This window comes from Silurus meridionalis, chromosome 20 (genome assembly GCF_014805685.1).
Source record: "Silurus meridionalis isolate SWU-2019-XX chromosome 20, ASM1480568v1, whole genome shotgun sequence".
In the NCBI taxonomy this organism is placed as follows: Eukaryota; Metazoa; Chordata; class Actinopteri; order Siluriformes; family Siluridae; genus Silurus; species Silurus meridionalis.
Genome location: NC_060903.1, coordinates 14,917,360 through 14,941,302, shown reverse-complemented (window position 1 = coordinate 14,941,302; position 23,943 = coordinate 14,917,360). Strand labels below are relative to the sequence as shown.

The window sequence follows — 23,943 nt, the reverse complement described above, 5'->3', positions numbered from 1 at the left end:
TGAAGAGATAATCAGTGTTATTCACGTCACCGCTCATAATGTTATAATGTAATAATGTTACGCCATATTATGCACAACAAAAATCTTAAATATTTGAATTTTGTTATGCTTTCTATACTGCATTAATACACCAAATTACTAGCTACTAGTCTTAATTTCGTAAAATAAAAAATTATTCCTGAAGAGGAAAAAAAAGGGTGTAATAATTGCTTTCAGTGCTTAAAAATGTGTGCCATTTTCCACCTCAGACCCACAGATACACATATCTGCAGACTATGAAAAACAAATGAAATATGTAATATTTGCATATGTAAAGAATGGAAACTGGAAATTGATATTTATAACAATCATATAGTTAATGAAACAATAAATCTGACTGCTTTTTCTATTGAGTTTCACTTTCATTGACTTTCACATTTGCATGGTTGATGCTATAACTTTTTTTGTTTTTTCTTCTGAAGCAATTTTTTTCACAATTAACTAGATTAGGGTGGCAACTAAACCAAAAAGAGTGCATTTGCGACTTGAATGTGTTTTCACAAAAACTTTAAGAAAACTTTTCTTCGTCAAGTTTCTATACATTTTTGTGTCCACCCTCTGAAGGCCCCCGTTTAGTCTTTGGGACTTCCCTTTTATATAAAGGCTGAATTTCAAATACTTCCAAACCCCCTAATTATGTTCCCTACCTGCGGTATGGATCAAACTCTTATGCGCCCTGTGTAGTATATTAATGAGGCTTTAAGAAAGTATTTGGAACGCGGCCCAAGTGAAGTGAAGTGAACGGGGACACAGCCCTTGACTGCACCCATACCACCGGCATTCCCATCATGCACCGCGCGCCTGTGACTTGCTAGCAGAGAGGGAGCGCGAGCGAAAAAAAAATTAGTCCGGCAGTTTAGCTGAGCCGAAGTGAGCGAGGCTGTGAGAGCGGAGTGTCGGAAAGAATCGTCGGGCTTTTTCTACTGAATCGAGAGCTACATTAATCGGCAAACATGAACGATAACGAGAAGTTGGACAACCAAAGGCTGAAAAATTTCAAAAATAAAGGTCGCGATTTGGAGGTAGGTTTTTTAGAAGCCGCTCGGAGGGATATTTTTTCCTCCTTCGACTCTGGGTTCTGCTGTGACGTCGTTCGCAATTACGGTGGATTTTCGCTCTTTTCGGCGTGTCAACGCGAAACCCGGTGTTCCTATACACCCCGACTTGATTCTCCACGAACTCGTTATGACTTTAAAAACCGTGGGGAAATCGACCGGGAAACGCGGATATGTGTGTTGTCGCTAGTCCGCTATAAGCTATCGAGTCGCCCTTCCCTTGGACCGCCCCGGCGCGAGCCGCAGCTCCAAATCCGCGCGTCAAATAGTGCGCGGAATTAACGGAAAAAAGTACCAGAACAAGTTTTTTATTTTATTAATAGCGTATTAAGATGTAATCCGTTATATAACGGAATAATATTCGAGTTGGATTTAAATTTTAAAAATATTTTTACCTTGATTAGCATGCTAGCTTCTAACGTCGGCTAATGCGTCAGTCATTTCGTAATGAACTCGAATAACGCTTATTGTTTATAAAGAAATGGCCACAAGTTATATTTCATTCTATTAAAATGGAAATTCGTGTATTGGAAATTTAAAAAACAAGGCCTGGTTTAGGTCCTGTTACTGTTCGACATTCCTTCGGCCTAGAATAATCATCCAGCGTTGGCTGTAATGGCCCTGACTAGCAATGGAGCTAAGATTATGTAAAAGCCTATGCGCGTCCTCGCTAGCTGGAGCTTCGACTTATTATTGTTCTCAAATAAGTATAATACATTTATTTGGCACTAAAGTGTTTTTTATTTTATATGTATATATAAACCAAGGATATTTGGTATTATGGCGCCTTCTGGAATGGACTGACTAGCTAACCTGGTTAGGAACTGGTTAGCTAGCTACCGCATTGTATCTTGGGTGACTAGCCATGCTGGTTAGAAGAAGAAGAAGAAGAAAAAAAGAAAATCTGCTCATCAACCCATGAGTAAAAAAACAACGAAATAACTCAAACAAATGTTTACCCTTGATAAGGTTTAATTCTAGACGGTTCTAAAAGGCTGTGAGGGGGGTTGTAATGTCCTGGATGAAGAAATCACTGTAAAGACTATTCCTGGTGATGATCTTCGATCCAGACTGGTTCCACCACGACATGATCCAAACAATCCTGACTCCATTTCAACCTTTTTTTTTTCCCCTCTTTCCAACAAGGAACAGGATGTCCCCATGTGTGCAGAAGTGGCCCAGAGTCTATTGTGCCTGCTCTTTAAGTGTTGGACCCCCTTAAACTTAAATAAATAAAAAAACAAATAAAAATTTGTCACTTCCAGGAAAACACAATTTATGATTTAGATGATTCATAGTTTACTAGTCTTCGGTTCGTCCTATTAAATAATCTCTAAAACAGGAGACTCAAACTGATCGGTAGTGGACCAGTACTAGGATTTGGATTGTTTGCTACCAGGTCACGCACACAAATAAAAAAAATTTTGTTTTTATTTCTATTTTATTGACTTTCACAGCCTGAACAGTTTTATTGACCAGTGCCAATTTCCTACATTTATTTAATTTTTTTTCTCTCTGCATTAAATTAAAGCCTGCTCCTAATCTGCATTATGATGAGTTACAGTTGAACATAATGTGTAAACTAATAGTTAAAACATTACATTTTCTGAACAGTAACACGTTACTGCACGTGACAATAAACCGAAACCCCGTGGACCCCGCCCCATTCCGGGGGAAGATTACCTTTATGAAAGTGGTCCATGATGCAAAAAAAATAAATGTTGGGGACCACTGCTGTAGAACCTTAATCTCCCATCCCGGTGTTTATTAGTAGGAACGGTGGTTGCATTGCTCTACAGTGGCTGCTTATATGTGCAGCTTTGTGTACTAAAAAATTTTTTTGGTTCACTTGAGCTGCAGTCAGATTACGATATTTTCCCCCCATTAGACTTGGTGTTCAGTCCATGCAAATGGTGGAATCTAGAAACGTGAGTTGTAGCAGTGTTATAGCTTTAAAATAATATAAAGTCAAAAACCGGTTTAGAGATTCACGCTTCATTCTGGACCATCACGGGTCTACGGTATGACTTCTAAAAACACAAAGCATCTTTTGGTTTAAATTGTATTTATCACCGATAGGTTCATGTGAAAGAGGTTTGGTTCAGATCCAAAACAGTTGGTAAATCACTACCAAAGGAAGTATGTTTTAAGATGATGTTTGAGGCGAAATGACTTCCAAGAACCCGTTTTAGAGCCTACTTGAAGCAAACTAGTACACGATGTCCCGGTTTCCCCTGCTTTTTATTTTCAGTCATGCAAAAAAAAATGTTTTTCAGGATTAGCCGCGCTGCCGTGCACCTTCTCTGAAATGACTCGACACCTATTGTCGCCGAGTAGGCGATAACTACCACTTAACAATCTGCACAGGGTGGCGGTGAAACTGGCAGGTTAAACCACTCGATGAAGCTTTCGTTTCCAAGTGTACACTAGCATTCGATTAGATTTGTGAATAGGACATTTCTTCCTCAGCCCAAGGGTCACAATATCAAAGTGTTTTTGCATCAGTCACAGTTTTGAAGCCGGGTTTATGAATTTGTTTACGGTGCTGTCCCACAAGTGATACCCGAGAGCAGACTGACATTTTCTGAGACCTTTGATGTGCTCGTGCACGGGACACAAGAGGCGGATGTTCACAGCTCGTGTCACTGTGGCATGAGCGCACACGCTGCCTGTTCCTGACACCCTCGTGAACGTGGTGAGGGAACCAAATAATCAAAGTTTAATCTGCCAAATCTTTTATGGTAAATCAGTTCAGGATGTTTCTTCTTCTTAAAGTCTATAAAGGCTTGACCAGGATTAATTTCACATCTGCAAATCGGCCTTGTTATGCTGGTCGCTTTGTTCGAAAATGATATTTTCGTTGCATACGAAGGACTCGGTTAATAAATCCATTGCACAGATCTGCCATCTGTCTTTTTTTTTAGGCTTATTCAAGGCCAAGTGTTGGCTTAAAGTGATCTTCGGCGCACACGTTGTGCAGCATACTGCGAGGGCAAAAAAATAAAAAATATCCGGTTTTCGAAGTACCAGAATGTGCTGCAAATGTCCCCGCAGACTCGTCGCTGTTTCGCGACCGCACACCCGATTCGTATTGCGTTTGCTTCCGAATTCTTTCAGTTTAAAACTTTTGGCGATGACGGGCCCGTTTTAGCCGTCAGCATGGGGGTGTTTCAGTAAAGAGCTTAAAAATTCATTAAGTATAAACTGATTTTGTGCTGCGCAATTTTAACATTGGGATATATTTTATATATGGAATCATTACTCAATCATTATGTTTTGGACTCTGAAATTGATCTCCGGCATCTGTTTTGCAGACGATGAGAAGACAGCGCACCGAGGTGGTCGTTGAACTGCGAAAGGTAACCCCAAGTACACTGGATCTCCCCATTGGGGATCTCTATTTATAGTTATTTTTTTATTTTGTGGGAACATTAGTTCTTTCAATTACTACATTTGTTCCCTCTCCACCCTCTTTTCTTTACCTTTATTCATGAAGTTATTAACAAGCAAATAATATGCAGCTCGTATATCTCTACAAAATGCTTTACATATTGCACATGTTAATTTATTTGAACGATCCATTTATGTTGAGCAGCCACCATATGTAAGTCTCTAAAAAATGATCTATTAGAACATGTGGATTAATATAAGCATGTGATTTGGTTTGCAGCTGGTGCTATGATCAGAACATGATTAAACATTTGGCAATATTCTGTATGCATGCACAGACCCTGCTGTCAGGGGGGCCATTATAATATAATATCAGCACTCATGCTGTGTTTCATTGGTGAGGAAACGATGTCTAGATCAGCAGCATGATGTTCTGCCATGCTATTGTTTATCATGGAAGGGAGCAGAAGGAGAAGTGAAATTGAAAGTGCTGTATTTTGGACATCTGAAGGAGCGTTACGTGCGATTCTTTCTGTGGAGGCATTGCCGTACTTCTGAATTTCACAAAGAATCCTGGAAAATGTGGAAACCTATTTAACATTATATCATTTTCTTTAAATAGAAGTATGATACAGGCTTAATTAACATGTGATTCTTTAAAAGATTGAGATCAGGATAAACGCCGCAGCGCGTATCTAAATGCGCATGTTTTGTTCTCGTAGAATAAGAGAGACGAGCACCTCTTGAAGAGGAGGAACGTCCCGCACGAAGACATCTGCGACGACTCTGACGTTGACGGAGATTTCAGGACGGTAAAAGCCGTTTAAAATCGTCTCTTTGTCTTAAGTGAAAGATTTCATTCTTGACTTGAAAATAAGCATAGTGGATGGTGCCTTATTTTTCTGTTTTCTCCCTCTTTTTTAATAATTTTTTTTTTTAAATACAGCAAAACACCTCACTGGAGGCAATCGTCCAAGTAAGTGCTTACTGTATTAAAATGCAATATACATACAAAATGTATCTGTATCTTATGTAACTCTAAACATTATAATGATTGAATGTATAACGCCACCTTGTGGTGTTAATGTAAGAAAGCCAGTTAGCGATAGTACTGTTATAGTATGTGTATAGTGCAATCGTCCTGACTGGCATTAATGAACACGTACGTGTAATCCTTGTCTCTTAATGTTGCTCATGTTGTACCCTGTCACAGGTTTCCTTTCCCCCCACTTAGCTGATGTATTTTCTTTTAATGTATATTCCAGAATGCCACCAGTGACAACCAGGGCATTCAGCTGAGTGCAGTGCAGGCTGCCAGGTGAGGAGAACTGATTATGCATCTGAGAACTGATTGTGTGCTGATTTTCAGAGCAATCTTTGGAATGTAAGATCCTCACCAGATAAGGCTGTGTTTGCACGTGTTCAGGCTCAAAGTATCACCGTGCTGGACTTCAGTTCATTAGCTAGCACACTAGGCAGGTGAAAGCTCCAGTGAGCATTTTCTCACTTAGTGGGTTATGCTGCCTATGCCAACTTAGATAAGAATGTTTTTATTTTTTATAATACATCTTGTTGTGTTTGTGGACATAAACTGTTGCTGAAGATGAAAATGAACTAGTGTTTTCTGATTTTGGGAATATTTATTCAGTATTATTCATCAACTTCAGTTGGCGAAGTCAGGGTTTGAAAGAGCCGGAAACTTTCCATGGAAACGTACCAGTAAATTTAGGAAAATGTATCAAAACTGTATCATATACAAACATAAATATAAACTTTAATTGGGTCAAAAGCTGACATGCATGCAAACTAATTTAAAAAAATATTTTCTGATATAATCTAATTCAACAAGTGCTGTGCGCATGTGATTGATGAATGTGCAGGGAACCAAAATTGCATTCAATCTGGTTTTTATTATATTATTCCCGTTAATTCCCATATATTCCTTTTAATTCACCTGGAAAGTCTTAAATTCCTGGATTTTTGCAACCCCAGGTAAAGCAGAAAGAACTCAAAGAAAAAACTTTGCAGCCTGGACACACAATCCCCTTAACATTTGTCAGCTCCTGGTGATGTAGGCAGAATTTCAATGCAAATTGAAGCTCACTAATCAGTTTTTGAATAAGTTTATTTTATTTGTATTGCCATTGTATTGCTTTATTGGTGATGCATTGAGTAAATAGCCCTTATTTGGGTACATGCTCAATAGAGTCTATGATTTGTTTTTGCCGTTTTCGCAATACTTTTCGTTTCCTCCTTAGGAAACTGCTATCGAGTGACCGCAACCCTCCCATAGATGACTTGATAAAGTCTGGTATTCTGCCTATTCTTGTGCACTGCTTGGATAGAGATGACAAGTAAGACTGTGGATTGTTCATTTTTTGCGCTCTATCTTCCCTTTTGGAAAGTCGACAAGTTTAACTTTTGCACTTTTTTTTTTTTGTCCTGAAGCCCGTCTCTGCAGTTTGAGGCAGCCTGGGCTTTAACCAACATTGCTTCAGGGACCTCGGAGCAAACGCAGGCAGTGGTGCAGTCCAGTAAGTGCACTTCAATTAATCCCTGTTTTTTGTGCAAGTGTACTAATTGATGTGAAGTATGTATGTTATAATGCACTGTATATTCTTTGTTAAATGAAGTCTGTATCACATTCATCATCAGCCCAGTTAAACAGCAGCGCTATTTTAAATTGTAGAATCGGCTTAAAGACTGTGAGACTGTTTAAAAATGTTTTAAGCAACGTATAGAAATTCAGTCAGATTTGTTTTCAGAGAAATGTATTTTCATGTCTGTTTGGGGGATTGCGTGTTTTAAATCCTGATGCCGCCACAGCCATTTACACCTAATTGAAGAGTAAGAGAGTAAAAAAAAATCTTTTCTAAAGCTGACCATGGGTAAGGGATCCATATAATATTTTTATGGCCGGTTTATCACTAAATATGATTTGTAGACTGAAATCAAAGCAGCATGTTAAAAACCCGGTAAACCAGACTTGAGACTTTACTGAGACTGCATGTTTAACACAATGTTGGTCTGATGAGTCATCACTGTAAGGGACAGAAATGTTTGAGTCATGCTGTAATGTCCTTTTTTTTCCTGTGTGTGTGTACGTGTGCAGATGCAGTTCCCCTGTTCCTACGGCTGCTCCACTCTCCCCACCAGAATGTGTGTGAGCAAGCTGTCTGGGCTTTGGGCAATATCATCGGTAAGTCAGTGGTTCACCACATGCATCCGTGAGCAGTCTGTCTATTCTTGCACCTTTCCTTATTGTTCTCCAAGGAACATATATAATGACTTGTTGCTTAACCCATAAATTAATTCTATACTCCTTTATGTGGCAAGAATTTGTCGTTCACGTGACTCGACTGAGATACAAACACATTAATCGCCATATTAAATGTTAGAAATAATGTTAATGAAGTATGACTTTTTAAATCATTTACATTCACAGCATTTGGCAGACACCGTTATTCAGAGCAGCTTACTTTTTTTTTTAAAGGGTAAAGGGCCTTGTTTAGGGCCTAGGAGGGGTAAATTGGTGTGGCTTGGGTTTTAAACCCCTAAGTGCAATTTTCCTCAATACATCAATAGTCGAGCAAAAAGAACTTTTACTGTTGGTACTGTCTATCATTAAGTGTCGCCTAACATTGTGTTGTCTTTTGAAAGCTGTTTGCATTGGCATTGGATACACAGACATGCACTTCAGCTTGTTCTGAGCTTATTACGACAATATTAAGCCCTATGATCATACCGGTGCTGTTACATTATCCAGGCAATTAATCTGTTGCAGGAAGACTGAAAGGTGTGCTTGGCAAGCAACAGTGAGTTGATTCAGGTGTTTTCTTCTCCTAGGTGATGGCCCCCAGTGCAGGGACTATGTGATTAGCCTTGGGGTTGTCAAGCCCCTGCTGTCCTTCATTAGCCCCTCCATCCCTATCACCTTCCTGCGCAATGTCACTTGGGTCATGGTCAACCTGTGCCGTCACAAGGATCCGCCTCCACCAATGGAGACCATCCAGGAGGTATGTGTAGCGGTGATATGAAGATCAGATCCTTTTAGTGACTTGGATCTTTGAAACTCTTTCGTCATTTAGTTCATTTCGTTCCTTTGATCAGAAATAAATTGTTAGATTTTCATTAAGCAGATCTTTAATAACACATCTACATAAATAAACAAGTAGCTTCACCTTTCGTATCGCCTGGTCTCCGTCTTTATTCCTTTTTTCACACGCTTCCCATAATTATTGTAAAAATGTAAAGATCTATTGAATTGTGTAGTCACGTGATTACAGAACGATCGACTCGGACTAAAAGAGACGGGAGATTAACTTTTTAACTCTGTTTCCTGTACATAGCCTGCAGAGATTTTGCAGTGCTTTGCTCATGCGCATCCAGTAGACAATGAACAAAGGTTTTGTTTAGTTTTTTCGTAAGGGATCATGTTTTGAGCTTTTAAATATTTAATGTCATAGTATTTACTCAATTATGTAATTGTATGTTATTTAAATACATATGAGTAAGATTTTAATTTCTTTATTTGCGCAGATCCTGCCTGCCCTGTGTGTCCTGATTCATCACACAGACGTTAACGTGAGTAATACAGTTCTCAGTTTGTTCGGTTGTACACGTGACTGTGTATCGCAGACTGTGGGTGTGGTTCTGGGTGTAAATGACGTTGTGTTGCTATTGTGATTGTACAGATCCTTGTGGACACAGTGTGGGCTCTGTCTTATTTGACCGATGCTGGCAATGAGCAGATCCAGATGGTTATCGACTCTGGCATTGTTCCTCACCTGGTACCGCTTCTTAGCCACCAGGAGGTCAAAGTTCAGGTGAGTTTAGTGTGTTGCCAAATAACAGAAACAGATCTTAAGCGATTGTGATGCGTTTATTTTGTTTATTGATGAACAAATCAATAATATGATGGTTTAATCTTGTTGAGCAATCAGGAAATGAGAACTGGTGCTTTGCTTAAACAATGTTTTCCATTCTTTTAAAAGTTTAAGACAATAAAATGCAGCTTGTTATATTAATGAGAAAATGGAACAGTGACAAGAAATCGTTTACTTTTTACTGGTTACATATTTATTTCTATTTATTTATTTAAATAGACTGCAGCTCTGCGTGCTGTGGGGAACATCGTGACCGGCACAGACGAACAAACACAGGTGGTGCTGAACTGCGAAGCCCTAAGCCACTTCCCTTCTTTGCTTACACACCCCAAGGAAAAAATCAACAAGGTACACACCCACAGTCACTGATTGTTTGTCTGTTTATACCTTTAACGGAGATGATGATAATGGAGACTCGGCACTTGTGTGTGTGTGTGTGTGTGCGAGATGTGTGCATGATCTTTAAGTTTGCTTAGCATTAATGCAGGCCAAAGATGGACACCAAGAGCTGAAATCCTGGATGAAGATCTGCAAAGGAACTTCGATAGCTTAGATAAAGATCTAGATTATGTTTGGGTTTATGGTGTAGAACAAACCTGTTAGGAAGTGTGGGATGGGATAGGTGGGATGGGGTTTTAAGGATGTGCGCGCATGCGTGAGTGAATGGATTGTTCAGCTGTTGGACTGGGAGTGCTTAAGACCATTGAGTCATTGCAGAAAAAGGAGTGCATCTGAGGCTCATCACTCAAACAGAGGCTCTTCCGTGATGGTGTCGATGATTAAAGCCTCCAAACCACTCCCATCCACAGTGCTCTTACAGTGCTCCTGTCTTGCTCAGGGGCTATGGCTCCTCCCATAGCTCCCTGCTCTCTGATCCAATGCTATGCTTGTGCAGAACAGTTCTGCATTATGAAATGTTTGCAATGCACTAACTTGAATTTAATATCTCACAGGAGGCTGTGTGGTTCCTGTCCAATATTACAGCTGGGAACCAGCAGCAGGTCCAGGCAGTTATTGATGCTAATCTGGTGCCCATGATCATCCTTCTGCTTGACAAGGTGCCTCTAATTGTGTTTATTCAGCTTTTCTTTTGAGGAAACTTAGAATTTGGGTTATTGTACGAGAATATTTTGTTTATGCTCCATGTTGAGTTTGGTTTCACTAATAATAAACATAGATTTGCTTAAAGCAACCAAGTTTTGTCCATGACAATGTTGATTAGAGTATTTAAAACTTTAAGTATTAATTTAGGGTACATTTAGAACAGAAAAACGAGATTAATCTTGATTGAATATTTTGATCGATTAACAGCCCATATTTATTTATTTATTTATTTATTTCATTTTTTTATTGTTACAGGGAGATTTCGGCACTCAGAAGGAGGCCGCTTGGGCCATCAGTAACCTCACAATTAGTGGCAGGAAAGACCAGGTAAGTTGTTTGTTGTTTCTAGTTGTTTTAAATATTCAATATATGGCTAATGTTATGTGTTCCGATTTTACTGTTAGAGATAACTAGGTTAGATCGTACTTGCCAATAACCTATTAATCAACTGCTAGTTTTTAAAATGGATACTGGATTATAAAAAGCAAACATAACACACTATGTAAAATAATACTGAACTTTATTGCAAATTTTTTTTAGAATGTCATTTCAATTCTCTGGCATTTGTGAAGCCATTTAAAAATGGCGATTTTAAGCATGATTGTTTGGATTAATGTATGATTTTAAGTAAGATTCTATTTGTAACATTAAAGTTAATAAAATCTTTAGAAGTATTGTTTGTTTCGTTTCAACATTTACTAATACTTTTTAAGATTAGCTTAATTTTTTTTAATGCACTATAAACTAACACGAGATACAGCGCACAGTGTCTCGTCAAAACAAACGGCACTGTGGTGTCAGTGCTTCGCCTCTAGAGGCCGCTCTCGTACTGTATAATGACTGCAGACCTTCTCAGCCCCTCCAGAGTCAGATGCAACCCGGAAAAACTATCAGAATTGATTTTTGGTGATAGTTCCAGAATTCAACCATCGGTGCCGATTATTTGGCCAAAAAACACAACAAAACGATAAATTGTTCAAACTCTTTATCGGTAATCTAAGTGTCCAGACCAGAGCCCCTGATGGAAAGCATTCCCAGAAAGTGGAGGCTATTACAGCAGCAAAGTGCGATTAAAGCTGGAACAAGATGTTTAGCATGAATGTGATTGTCTGGTGTCTTGGGCCAAATTTTGTTTGTGTGTTCTGTAAAGAAGAAAATTGAATTAAATGCCAATAATCTTGTTTGATAGGTGGCGTACCTGATCCAGCAGCAAGTCATTCCACCCTTCTGTAACCTACTGACAGTGAAGGATGCTCAGGTGGTGCAGGTGGTTCTGGATGGACTCAGCAACATTCTGAAAATGGCTGATGAAGAGGCAGAGACCATCGCCAACCTGATTGAGGAGTGTGGAGGTAAGAAACGAATAGTTTATTTTTTCCGTTGGTCCTCTTTCAGTTAAAACTGGATCGATTAATCACAATATCAGTAAAAACGTTTGTTAATCGTCTTTTCTTTCTTTTAGGGTTGGAAAAAATCGAGCAGCTACAGAACCACGAGAACGAGGACATCTACAAACTGGCGTACGAAATCATCGATCAGTTCTTCTCGTCCGACGATGTAAGTTTTTGCAACCTGAAAAGCTCCAGTGCTCATAATGCGTGTGGGATTCTGCGTTAATTACTTGTACACTTGGGGTTTGGAGGTGATTTTGACACATCGATCACAGAGCCGATTGTTTGATGACGTCTTTGACTAGGGCTCTGAGACGAGTCTGTCCTCAAATAAGTCTTTTAATGTCACTAATTATAGGAGCGTATGGGCTGGGTAATTGAGTTGTCATTCATGTCTTCTCAGATCGATGAGGACTCGGCTCTGGTCCCCGAAGCCATCCAAGGTGGAACATACGGATTCAATTCATCAGCCAACGTGCCAGCAGAGGGATTCCAGTTCTAGAAGAGCGATGCAAAATCTGGCGAATTTGTTTGCGATGCAGCACTCTAACATGTACACAAAAAAAATTTAATTAGGAGAGAAAGAGAGAAGCGTGCGAATGTGAGAAATTAGATCCATTGTGCTTGGCTCATGGGATCCATGGCTGCATCTAATCCAAGAGAAATTGTGTGGATTTCGTTTGGCATCCTGGCGTGAATCCAGTCCAAATGAAGTTTGTGACGGCGAGTGGGTGCGAGTGAGAATGAGTGGGCTACTAAATGTTGCAAAAACACAACCATCAACACCGAATGCGTTCAGAGAACATTTTCGTGAAAAATGTCACACAAATATCCGGACACGTCTACAAAAAACGACAAAAAGCAAAATCGGCACAAAACAAAAAAACAAACCCAAACAAAAACCACGGGGAGAAACACGATGTTGCAACCTAGCAATCAATTGGAGGGATCGACACAAGAAAACGGACAAAACCTCTGAACAAGAAAAGAAAAAAAAATTCACAAGAAAATGAACTGAGCAGCGGGAGACGTCGCACCCGTCGGCGTCTCCCCTCCCCGCAATGGTCCCCGCTGTGAGAGGTGTGTGCGAGTGAGCCGTTTTTGCGTATGAATGTATGGACTCGGGGCCGAGGACGCGGAGCTCCCCTCCGAAATCTCTTAACTCTCAGCGCACGTTGTTTCTCGACCACGCTGTTTGTGCAAAGTCAGCAGACGAATGGATGTGTGTGTGAGGGAGTGAGTGAGTGTGTGTGCGTGTGACTGACTGGAGTGTGTGTCAGACAGGGCTGAATGTGGACGCATGTGGAGAGTCACCATTGAAAATACCGAAAGGAGCGTTAATACAAAGTAGTCTGGAAAAATCAAATAAAGGAAAAAAAAAACACCAACTGCAAGGAAGAAGCGGCTGATAAAAGAAGAAAAAACAAAACCTTCAAGAATACAAATTGTTTAAGCAGCAGCAATGATTTAAAATTTAAAAACAGACATCAGGTTTCTTTTCTTTCTCGTTTTTTTTTTTTAAAGCAACACTGGACGAGGCTCTCGCGTGGAGAAACGGAGGGCCGTCAAGTTTAAAAACGATGCACTCTGTAGCTTTCGGGATTCGCTTTTAGTCTCCGGTGTTTTACTTTTTTCTTTTTTCTTTTTTTTTTCTTTTAGCGTCCGAGATATATTTTCAGTGCTTGTGTAGAACTGCGGGTTTAACCCTTACATTTATCTTTAATACAAGTACCACTGTAGTTTTGGCTTTTGGGAAAGAAAAAATTGCCACCTTTTTCTTACCTTTATGCTCTCTATTACTTTTCTGCATGATATTTGTTCTTTCAAACCCCCCTCCCCCTCTCCCCCTCCTCATCTGGTAGGTTCTCATTAGCGCTTTCACACCTCGTAATAAATGGAGCAATGATGCCATCCGATGTAAAATCAATTCAGATTTTTTCGCGTACTGAAACGCAGCGTACTTTTTATGGGTTTTTACTTCCGTTGACAAATTACTTCCCCTTCCTTTTTATTTGTAAGCTAATTTTATATATATATATATATATATATAAAAACTCTCAGTACCCCATGATCTGATTTCGTCAAACTTTTTTTTTTTTTGTTTGTTTTTTTGCTTTGCGTACACACTGAGGACAGCGCGCTGTGTGACGAGTGCGGAGGAAGGACCGACACGCCTGTCCTCATCAAAGTATATGCATAATACAAATACAATCTTGACTTTCTTTTTATATATATATATATATATGTATATGTAGATAGTACCAATTAATGTCAAGCCACATTAGAGGTGTAATTCATGATAGTTTCAATGATTTGAAATAAATGGACCTGCCTCCTATTTCGGGGTGTTCTTTTTGAAAAGAAAAAAAAAATTTCAGTAGCGTGATGCTCCAGCTCCCTTAAAGTCTCCGGTGTCCTGCAGATAATTGTCCGGTGCCTTCTTTGTAGAGCACAAGTAAAGGAGAAAAAAATGCATGAACAAAAAACGGTTGTGTTCTCACGTACACTATATTGTCCTCCTTATTCCCTTATAGGTCTCTTTTTTTTTTCGCTCTTTTTTTTTCCCCTGTTGAAATTACACAAGACTCTAGAGATTATTCTTTGTGGTCCTAACCTTCTGTTGGACATAGGCCTATATATGTGCAGCATTCCTCAAAGATGTGGTTTCATATGTGCAGCATTAGCAAAGTTGTGGGTTCAGAGGTGGGGAAATCACCAAAATTAGATAATATGCTTTAACCTGTTGACCATATGACTCCAGGCTAAGGTTCTTTGCTGAAATAAATATTGAAACCATGCTTTTGTGTGTTTTTATTACTTTTTATGTGGGTGGGAAAAATGTTGGTTGAAATCTTTCATTTCAACACATTTTACAGTAAACTGCAATAAAACACATTTACTGGAATATTAATCCTTATGTGAGGACAGAAGTTTAGAGGAGGGCCAGCATAAAGAGTGAGTTTATAAATCATTACCATCTTAAATAAGATGTTTGAAAGGATGTTTAGTAATAGGTCATGACGGGCAAGTGTCCTGGTCAGCAGAGGAAAGGCATAAAGTGCTCTAAAATTTCTTGGTGAATGGATGCAGTGACTTTCTTCTTCTTTCGGCTGCTCCCATTAGGGGGCGCCACAGCGGATCATCAGGCTCGATACCCCCCTGTTTTCTACATCTTCCTTTTTCAAACCAACTACCTGCATGTCTTTCCTCATCACATCCATAAACCTCCTCCTTGGTCTTCCTCTCACAATATCCGTAAACATAGTCCACGGAGACTCCTGTCTGACCACGTCCGTCAACCTGTCCATCACCACTGCAAACAGAAAAGGGCTCAGAGACGATCCTTGATGCAGTCCAACCTCCAACTTGAACCAGTCTGACATTCCTACTGCACACTTCACTGCTGTCACACTGTCCTCATACGTGTCCTGCACCACCCTCACATACTTCTGACACACCAGACTTCCTCATACAATACCACAACAACTCTCTCCACCCTGCCGTTCACTTTCTCTAAATCCACAAACACACAATGTAACTCCTTCTGACCTTCTCTATACTTCATCAACATTCTGAAAGCACATATTGCATCTGTGGTGCTCTTCTTTGGCATGAAACCCTACTGCTGCGCACAGATGGTCACCTCTTCTTTCAGGATGGCTTCTACTACTCTTTCCCCTTTGGTTTTCAAAAAACACAGTGGACCAACACCAGCAAATGACACTGCACCCAAATCATCACAGGCTGTGGAAACTTAACACTGGACTTCAAACAACTTGGGCTATGAGCTTCTCCACCCTTCCTCCAGACTCTAGGATCCTGGTTTCCATATGAAACTTGCTCTCATCTGAAAAGAGGACTTTGGACCACTGGGCAACAGTCCAGGTAAGACGCCTCTGATGTTGTCTGGTTCAGGAGTTTCTTAACAAGAGGAATACGACAAATGTAGACAACAATTTCACCCAAATTCTTAAAACGATTTTGCTTGATGAGCCTCTCAAGGCTGCGGTTCTCTCGGTTGGTTGTGTATCTTTTTCTTCCACACTTTTTCCTTCCACTCAACTTTCTGTTAATATGCTTGGATACAGCACTCTGTTAACAGCAGCTTCTTTGGCAATGAATGTTTGTGGCCTCCATGTGAAGGCTGTCAATGATTGTCTTTTTGAAACTGTCAGATCAGCAGTCTTCCCCATGATTGTGCAGCCGAGTGAACCAAACAGAGACCATTTTGAAGGCTCAGAAAAACTTTGCTGGTGTTTTAAGTTGATTAAATGATTGACATGTCACCATGTTCAAATTTCTTTGAGAGTGAATTGGTGGGTTTTTGTTAAATGTGAGCCAAAATCAATACAATTAAAAGAACCAAAGACCTAAACTACTTCAGTCTGTGTGCAGTGAATTTATTTAATACACGAGTTTAACAATGAGTTGAATTACTGAAATAAACCAACTTTTCCACGACATTCTAATTTAATGAGATGCACCTGCATCCGTATTCACAGAGTTTCCTGCGTTTTATGGCACGTCTTATTCCAAAATGAATTCATTATTTTCCTCAAAATTCTACAAATACCCTATAATGACAACTTGAAAGAAGTTTGTTTAAAATCTTTGCAATTTTATTAAAAAAAATTCCTTAGTTCAATATTTTGTTTATAGTCTCCAGTTTTTTTTTTTTTATGATGATGCCACAAGCTCGGCACAATTATCTTTGGGCAGTTTTTCCCATTCTTCTTTGCAGAACCTCTCAAGCTCCATCAGGTTGGTTGGGGAGCGTCGGACATCTCTGAAGAGATACAAAAATGGCTGTGCACCAAGTTTGTCACAGAGTTGTCCCATAGCCACTCCTTTGGTATCTTGGCTGTGTGCTTAGGGTCTTTGTCGTGTTGAAAGATGAACCGTCGCCACAGTCTGAGGTCCAGAGCGCTCTGGAGCAGGTTTTCATCAAGGATGTCTCGGTACATTGCTGCATTCATAGTCTCCCAGTTCCTGTAGCTGAAAAACATCCTCACAGCATCATGCTGCCACCACCATGCTTCACTGTAGGGGTGCTATTAGCCAGGTGAAGAGCGGTACCTGACATCCTCCAGATATGATGCTTGGAATTCAAGCCAAAGAGTTCATTCTATGTTTCTTATAATCTAAAAGTCCTTCAGGCACCTTTTTAGCAAACTCCAGGTGAGCTGTCATGTGCCTTTTACTGAGGAGTGGCTTCCGTCTGGCCATTCTACCATACAGACCTGATTGGTGAAGTAATGCAGAGATGGTTGTTCTTTTGGAAGGTTCTCTCACCACAGAGAAAGCTATTTCAGTGACCATCGGGTTCTAGTTTACCTCTCTGACCCGGGGTAAGGCCCTCCTACCCCGATGGCACAGTTTGGTCGGGCAACTTAGCTCTGGAAAGAGTCCTGGAGTCCTTTTACGGCTTTTGAATTATTTTTTTAAGCCCACTGGCCACTGTGTTCATTTGGACAAATACAGCATGTGTTCAATGCTGTAGAAAATTTGTACCCTTCCCCCGATCTGTGCCTCAATCCAATTCTGTCTCAGAGGTCTACAGACATTTTCTTGGACTTCTTTGCTTGGTTTGTGTTCTCATATGCACTGTGGGACCTCATATAGACAGGCGTGTTTCCGAATCATGTCCAATCAACTGAATTTACCACAGGTGGACTTTAATCAAATTGTAGAAACATCTCGAGGATGATCAGTTTAAACAGGATGCACCTGAGCTCAATTTTGAGTGTCATGGCAAAGGCAGTGAGTACTTCTGTATCGCGATTGAATCGTATTGGGCACCCCTGTTCTACAGCAAAGGAACATAAAGTTTTGGATGGACATCTGCTGTTTTGATCCGATATCTGATCCTTCAGATATCAAATAAACCACTCTGCATGCAGACACAAAATTCAAAAGGCACTGCTGGGATTCGAACCCAGGATCTCCTGTTTACTAGACAGGCGCTTTAACCAACTAAGCCACAGCGCCATGAAGTCACGCAGCTGCTCATCCACCTCAGACTGGAATTACATTGAGTTGTATATTGGCCATTTTTAAGACCCTTACTGACCACCTCTGTCAGAAGAGAAAGGCAATGTGCTTCCTAAAAGGTGATTCTCCAAAGGCACTGCTACTTTTTAATCTTGTGATCTCCTGCACAAGAACATTAACCAACTAAGCCACAACAACAGATCTTAGAGGGTTATCTCTCATTTCCGCATGAATTCTGATCAAACTTGTTCTGTGTGTTTTCACATGCTTTAACCTCCGTAGGGATAAATATAAAATAAAGTTATATAAGAAAGGAAAATCTGGGAGGGTTCAAATAACCTGCTGTGACATTGTGCATTGAGCCAACTGACCTCCAGTCACATTGCTTAAACATTGTTCTTAACCTGAAACGTATAATTAGAAAGAAAACGAGAGACTTCAATTGTATTACTTTTCTTCAGTTAGACTTTGTGTAGGTATGGACTTCTAATCCCTGAACTTACAAATCTTTTCCAGTCTATTGTGGCAATTCTTCCAATGAAAAGCAGCTGATGAAGAACATAAAAGGCACTGCTGGGATTCGAACCCAGGATCTCCTGTTTACTAGACAGGCGCTTTAACCAACTAAGCCACAGCGCCACAAGCTTACAGTGTTTGCCCACTGTCTACAATTCCACCTCTAATGAAAAACTTTATGCTCCTTACTACTACCATTTTTTGAAAAGAACTTCTAATTCACTTTTATCTTATTTCATTTTTATTTCAATTAAATGTTCAATTATAAATTAGGATCTGTATAAGTGGCTTTTTCTTCTCTCTTTTTATATATGCCATGGGAGAGCTGAACCCAAACTATGGCCCACAGACCAAGTGCTCAGCTGTAAATCCTCTAATATGAGGTGTTAAATGTCTAAAAATGTTTTGAGACTAGTTTTGTAACAAGCCAACAGATGGCAGCACAAGGATGCACACGCAGTCACAGGGAGCACCGGCCCTCATTAATCAGAACTATCTGACACTTATATTAGAGCTAAACGAAAACAACATAAAGGCTGCAATTGTTAGTGTCTAGTTTTATTTTTTGTTTTTTTGAACATAAATATCATTCAGTTGTAGGTATGTATAAGTATCAGCCATGTTTATGTTGTTGTTGTTGCACTCATATATTTCTCTATTGAAAAATAACCTGGTTGCAGACTACGGTTTTAAAGGCACTGCTGGGATTCGAACCCAGGATCTCCTGTTTACTAGACAGGCGCTTTAACCAACTAAGCCACAGCGCCACGAAGATCACACGGAAAACGGGTGTGTCTGTGTGTGTTTGTTTGTGTATGTGTGTGCGTGTCTCTCTGTGTGTGTGTGCCTTCATACCGGGCTCGCGCGGGGTATAATTGAATTGCCTTGTGCTGTATATGGTGTGTTTTCCCACTTAGTTCCTAATGTTCATGGTCAAACCTCAGTATCAGGATCTGTAATAGGTGTCAATTCCCTCATACAGCTCATGTCATGTGTATAAAAAAGTATGCAATTAAAACGTAGTCGGTTCCATTTAACGTAACACACTTCCCGGGTATGAAATATCAGGATAAACATCTTTTGCATATATAATTGTCATGCTTTAAATGAAACCCGCGTCTTGTCATTTGGTTGTATTGTTTGAAGTATTATGTTCTAATATCAACTTATAACTGCATAAAAATGCTCTTGATATAACATTATATCCGGTTGTTATTATTATAACTTGCACCAAGCTTTGTGATGGGGCACGTGTGCGCGCACGTTGGATTTGCGACTGTGCACGTGTTCGGTTTAAAAAAGAAAAGAACGCCGTGATTGGTGGAAAGTGTTTGAAACGCGCATGCGCTGTGCGAACTCAAAGGCGGTCTCTGAGACGGACAGAAAGCAGAACGGACTCAGTGAGCTTCACTGCTCAGGTGAGTGTTGGAGGGTTATAATAAAATAATATATATATAAATATTTTTATTTTATCACATTGTATACATATATATTTTTTGTCGCATGTCACCTAAAGACGGTTATGCGTCATGGTTTTTGTTGACTTGTTCAATAAAATCTGTTAAAACAGGCTTCAGACATGACAGAATAGAATAGAGATTATTTATATTCGTTTGAAGTAAATAAATATAATGATTAAAAGTTATATAATGTGCTGAATGTAGTGAATAAGAGAGACGGAGGAGCAGAAGCTGGTCTGGTGTCATGTCCGACTACACGCTCGCTTCACTTCCGTTGTTGTTTATGGTTTAAATCACTTATTAAATTGTTTTTATACACAGTTTCCGGGTCCTGCAGTTTATTCAGATGTTTTTAACACGATATTAATCATTTCCTGGGTTTCAATACACTGGAGAAATGCGGAAAACTGAATGTAAAGTGACGCGTCTCGAGCTTCTTGTCACCTCGTCTTTAACGGATGGATAGGGGTGTATCGATATCGATACTTTCGATACTCGAGAGAACCGATTCTCATTAAAATGTCGATTGGATTAAAAACAAAATCAGTTTAATATTTGTGACTGGTGTATATCCTGGGGTCACTCCATTTTCATTCTAAAGAATGTAAATAAAAACAAAATGATCAATTGTAGTCTATTTAATATTAATACCGAAAGAAGAAAATAAAAACAGTATTGAGAGCACCTTGTATTGATCAAACACATTTCTGGTAAGTGATATTCTCGTATGCGATGTTAGAGGTTCATTAAATCGGAATAATTTGTTAAAATGTTAAACGAATGTCATTCATTTATCACTCGGTAACATTTCCGTTGTCCTCTGTCCCGGTGAAGCAAAAATTCTGCATAATATTTATTGCCAAATATGTTTTGCATGTACATTATGGCGTGTTGGTGGTGTAAAAATATGAAAAAAAACAAACAAAACAAAAAACTACCTATAGTTTGTTCAGGGGCTGTAAAGTGAGGCAGTGCAAATATTAATAGTAATAATAATAATAATAATGTATTAATTTCAAGGTGCAGCGTTGCAATATAGTAGTCCATTTTAAAAATGTAATATATATGAAACAGTGTTCGCTGATTTATATGTATTCACACCTACGAGAAATTTAGTTTCGCCAGATCTATTTGTGTTTACGTTGCAAGTCGATGTGTAAGGCTGTTTGCCAGATGCTTTAAAGTCTTTAATGATAAATATATTCTGATCCATATGGACACATGTTTAGAATACCAAACACTTTTGGGAGAATGCATTGTGGAAAAGTGATGGTGGGAGGAGGAGGAGGAGGAGGAGGAGGGGAATCCTAAAGTCTGGATCTGTGAGGCAACAATGTAACACCACCTACATGACTTCAGTCACCTTTATTTCAAAATCAGTGTTTGGGTTGAAGTGGGTTATGGGTTCCTTTTTGTGCACAATTTTCCTAGTTTTCAGGTGGGATTTCCAGCATTTATGTTTATACTATATTGCAATAATAAAATTACAATGTACTAATCAGAGTATGGATTGTGCCAGATTTTAAGTAACATTTAGTTTCAATCCTGTTTGCAAGACATCGAATCCTATGCACAGGAGGTGCAAGTGTAATTACAGAGCATTCACCGATCAGACTTCAATCTGAAAATACAACACTGGACTGAAATAGCTTTTTACAGTAAGGAGAAAACACAGTGTGTCATGTCAGATTGATGTCATGTTCAGCAGGAACACTCGTGTGTGTGTGTGTGTGTGGTTTATTAAACGTATGCAGGGGTGCGTTTAGTTTTCATCACTATCGTGCTAGCATTCACAGCCGTATGATTTTCGAGGAGACGTGTCAGTTTCGAACCCGAATGAGTCTCCTGAAATAGAAAACTTAATGAAACCCCAAGATCGATTCTTGATTTTTCTGTTTTTTTTCCCCCTCTCAGGACGGCAGTCCCACGTTATTGTGACATGGAGAACCTGGAGGAGGATTTGACATGCTCCGTTTGTTATTCGCTCTTTAACGATCCACGAGTGCTTCCCTGCTCCCACACCTTCTGCAAAGTTTGTCTGGACAACGTGCTCCAGCTCTCCACTAATTTCTCCATCTGGCGCCCACTCCGCCTTCCGCTCAAGTGCCCTAATTGCCGTAGCATTGTGGAACTGCCGCCCAACGGCGTGGAAGCTCTGCCGCTCAACGTCTGTCTGCGTGCTATTATAGAAAAGTACCAGCGCGACAACGAGCCGCGGGCGCCTTCCTGCCCCGAGCACCATCGCCAGCCTCTGAATGTCTACTGCGTTCAGGACTGCAAGCTCATCTGCGGCCTGTGCCTCACTATTGGCCAGCATCAAGGCCACACCATTGATGATCTGCAGACGGCGTACGTGAAGGAGCGTGACGCCCCGGCGAAACTAGTCGAGCTGCTCACGGACCGGCGCTGGGAAGAAGTCTGTGGCTTGGTGGAGAAGTTAGAACAGGAAAAAATTCGACACGAAGGTCTGATCAGGCAAGACCGTGAAGCTGTTACAGAGTTTTTTCATGGGTTGCAGAGACTCCTAGAGCACAAGAAAGAGGCGTTTATGAAGGTTCTGGACAGAGCCAACGAGCAGCTCGCCTGCACTTATAAACCACTGATCGAGAAGCTTAAAGATATGAAGGAGGAGCAGCTAGAGCTTATCTCAATCATCTCGGGCATCAGTGATGATGAGTCAGCCCTTGTGTTCCTGGAGAAGATGCATCATTTGAGGGAAAGGGTTAGCACTTTGACCCAGACGGAGCTACCCGAAGTCCCCACGCTCCACATTTCACCCCGCTTAGAGGACTTCTTCCAGGAATATTGGGCTGACGTGACTGTTGGAAGGCTGGACGATGGTCCAGTTCCAAAAATCTCCTGTCACGTGAAGACACATTCCACCAAAGAGACAAAGCCAAGACTATTTCAGATTGAGACGGTCAGATCTATGACCGGTTTGGTTTTTCTAATGGTGCTGCTGTTTCTTTTGCTTTTTTGGTTAAATACATTCAATGGTGTTCTCCAGTACTCCAATCTCTCACAGATCAGACAAGCAGTAACGGGTCTTGCTCATAAACTCTATTTACCGCTACAAGATTCAGGGACGTTTCTGTACTGCCTGCTTCATGACCTGAGGTTAAAATTGAATTTGTATCTATCAGCTGTAGGAGAGAGCACTTCTCAGTACATGGCCTTCTTTTCAAAAACGTTACGGTTATGGTAAATACCACGCACGGAGCAGAAGCAGTGCTCTGTGCCGGAGCAGGAACGCAAGGTGGGGGAACAGAACAGTTCTAATTCATCTGAATGAAATCGCGCCAGTTGAAGAATGTGTTAGCAACTAATATTATATTACACACTGCTGCTGTTTCGATTTTAATTTCTACATTTTTCTACTGACATTTTAATAACTTGTCTGCCTGAGATTCTTTCTTAAAGAACAATTTTAAAAACGTTTTTTTAGAAATGAAACCACATTATACTACTAATTTATACAAAAGTAAAGAAGCTATTGATTTATTTACCCACAAAGGGTGCAGCACAAGAGCTATCACTGTGTGTGTGTGTGTGTGTGTGTGTGTGTGTGTGTGTGAGAGAGAGAGAGAGAGAGAGAGAAACAGCCCCAGTCTGCGTCCAACGGCACAGCTGACTGAGTGCACACACGTTCAGCCGAATGAAAAAAGTCGTTTTAACAATGCAGGAGTGCCGAGGTGCCCAATAAAGGACAAGAATCAACAAGTGAAGACACGTCTGCAATACACGTGTACCATGGTATAGGCTTAACAGACCAAATACTTTTAGCAAAACAGTTCTGTGTTAAAATGTCTGTCTACAAAACTTAACTATAGGTTTTAAAGGTTCAGTACAAAATTGACCATCAAATCAGCTGTGAGAAAATGATGCAACAATACACGACTATCTAGATCAGGGGTCACCAACATTGTGCCCCGCGGGAGGACCACATGAGTCACTCGCGAGCATTTTCTAAAAATAGCTCACCATAGCACCACTTACCAGTGAGCTGCATCTAATTTTTTTTGTTGCTATTCTTTTTTAAAATCACACTTGCATTGGTGTTGCATTAATAACAAAGGCAAATTTCAGAACTTGTGTGTTATTTTAACTTTTG

General features: G+C 40.1%; 2 protein-coding genes and 3 non-coding genes across 5 annotated transcripts; 2 read left to right on the top strand and 3 right to left on the bottom strand.

Annotated features, from left to right (window-relative positions):
* The first annotated feature begins 813 nt into the window (after window positions 1–813).
* Window positions 814–14,663, top strand: kpna4 (karyopherin alpha 4 (importin alpha 3)). Its single transcript, XM_046876072.1, has 17 exons — window positions 814–1,061; window positions 4,409–4,453; window positions 5,207–5,296; window positions 5,431–5,460; window positions 5,750–5,802; window positions 6,743–6,838; window positions 6,933–7,018; window positions 7,597–7,683; window positions 8,331–8,500; window positions 9,024–9,068; window positions 9,179–9,310; window positions 9,590–9,718; window positions 10,324–10,428; window positions 10,730–10,801; window positions 11,664–11,826; window positions 11,937–12,031; window positions 12,269–14,663. Exons 1-17 carry the CDS (start codon window positions 993–995, stop codon window positions 12,365–12,367), a joined length of 1,566 nt encoding a protein of 521 aa, XP_046732028.1. The 5' UTR covers window positions 814–992; the 3' UTR covers window positions 12,368–14,663.
* A 3,116-nt stretch (window positions 14,664–17,779) lies between these two features.
* On the bottom strand, window positions 17,780–17,853 carry trnat-agu. The gene has a single exon. It is a non-coding gene; the product is annotated as a tRNA-Thr (tRNA).
* A 568-nt stretch (window positions 17,854–18,421) lies between these two features.
* Window positions 18,422–18,495, bottom strand: trnat-agu. Its single transcript has one exon. It is a non-coding gene; the product is annotated as a tRNA-Thr (tRNA).
* Window positions 18,496–19,065: 570 nt separating this feature from the next.
* On the bottom strand, window positions 19,066–19,139 carry trnat-agu. The gene has a single exon. It is a non-coding gene; the product is annotated as a tRNA-Thr (tRNA).
* Window positions 19,140–19,698: 559 nt separating this feature from the next.
* trim59 (tripartite motif containing 59) lies at window positions 19,699–23,557 on the top strand. The gene is made up of 2 exons (XM_046876073.1): window positions 19,699–19,790; window positions 21,747–23,557. The coding sequence occupies exon 2, from the start codon at window positions 21,772–21,774 to the stop codon at window positions 23,035–23,037; it is 1,266 nt and encodes a 421-aa protein (XP_046732029.1). The 5' UTR covers window positions 19,699–19,790; window positions 21,747–21,771; the 3' UTR covers window positions 23,038–23,557.
* The last annotated feature ends 386 nt before the right edge of the window (window positions 23,558–23,943 follow it).

What these genes read in the sequence shown, in the direction of transcription:
- trim59 (XM_046876073.1), top strand. Translation starts at nt 21,772, where the DNA reads ATGGAGAACCTGGAGGAGGATTTGACATGCTCCGTTTGTTATTCGCTC.
- kpna4 (XM_046876072.1), top strand. Translation starts at nt 993, where the DNA reads ATGAACGATAACGAGAAGTTGGACAACCAAAGGCTGAAAAATTTCAAA. An exon ending in TGCTTGGATAGAGATGACAA is followed by an intron (nt 6,839 to 6,932) that starts GTAAGACTGTGG and finishes TTTGTCCTGAAG; the next exon opens with CCCGTCTCTGCAGTTTGAGG. An exon ending in TTAGTGGCAGGAAAGACCAG is followed by an intron (nt 10,802 to 11,663) that starts GTAAGTTGTTTG and finishes CTTGTTTGATAG; the next exon opens with GTGGCGTACCTGATCCAGCA.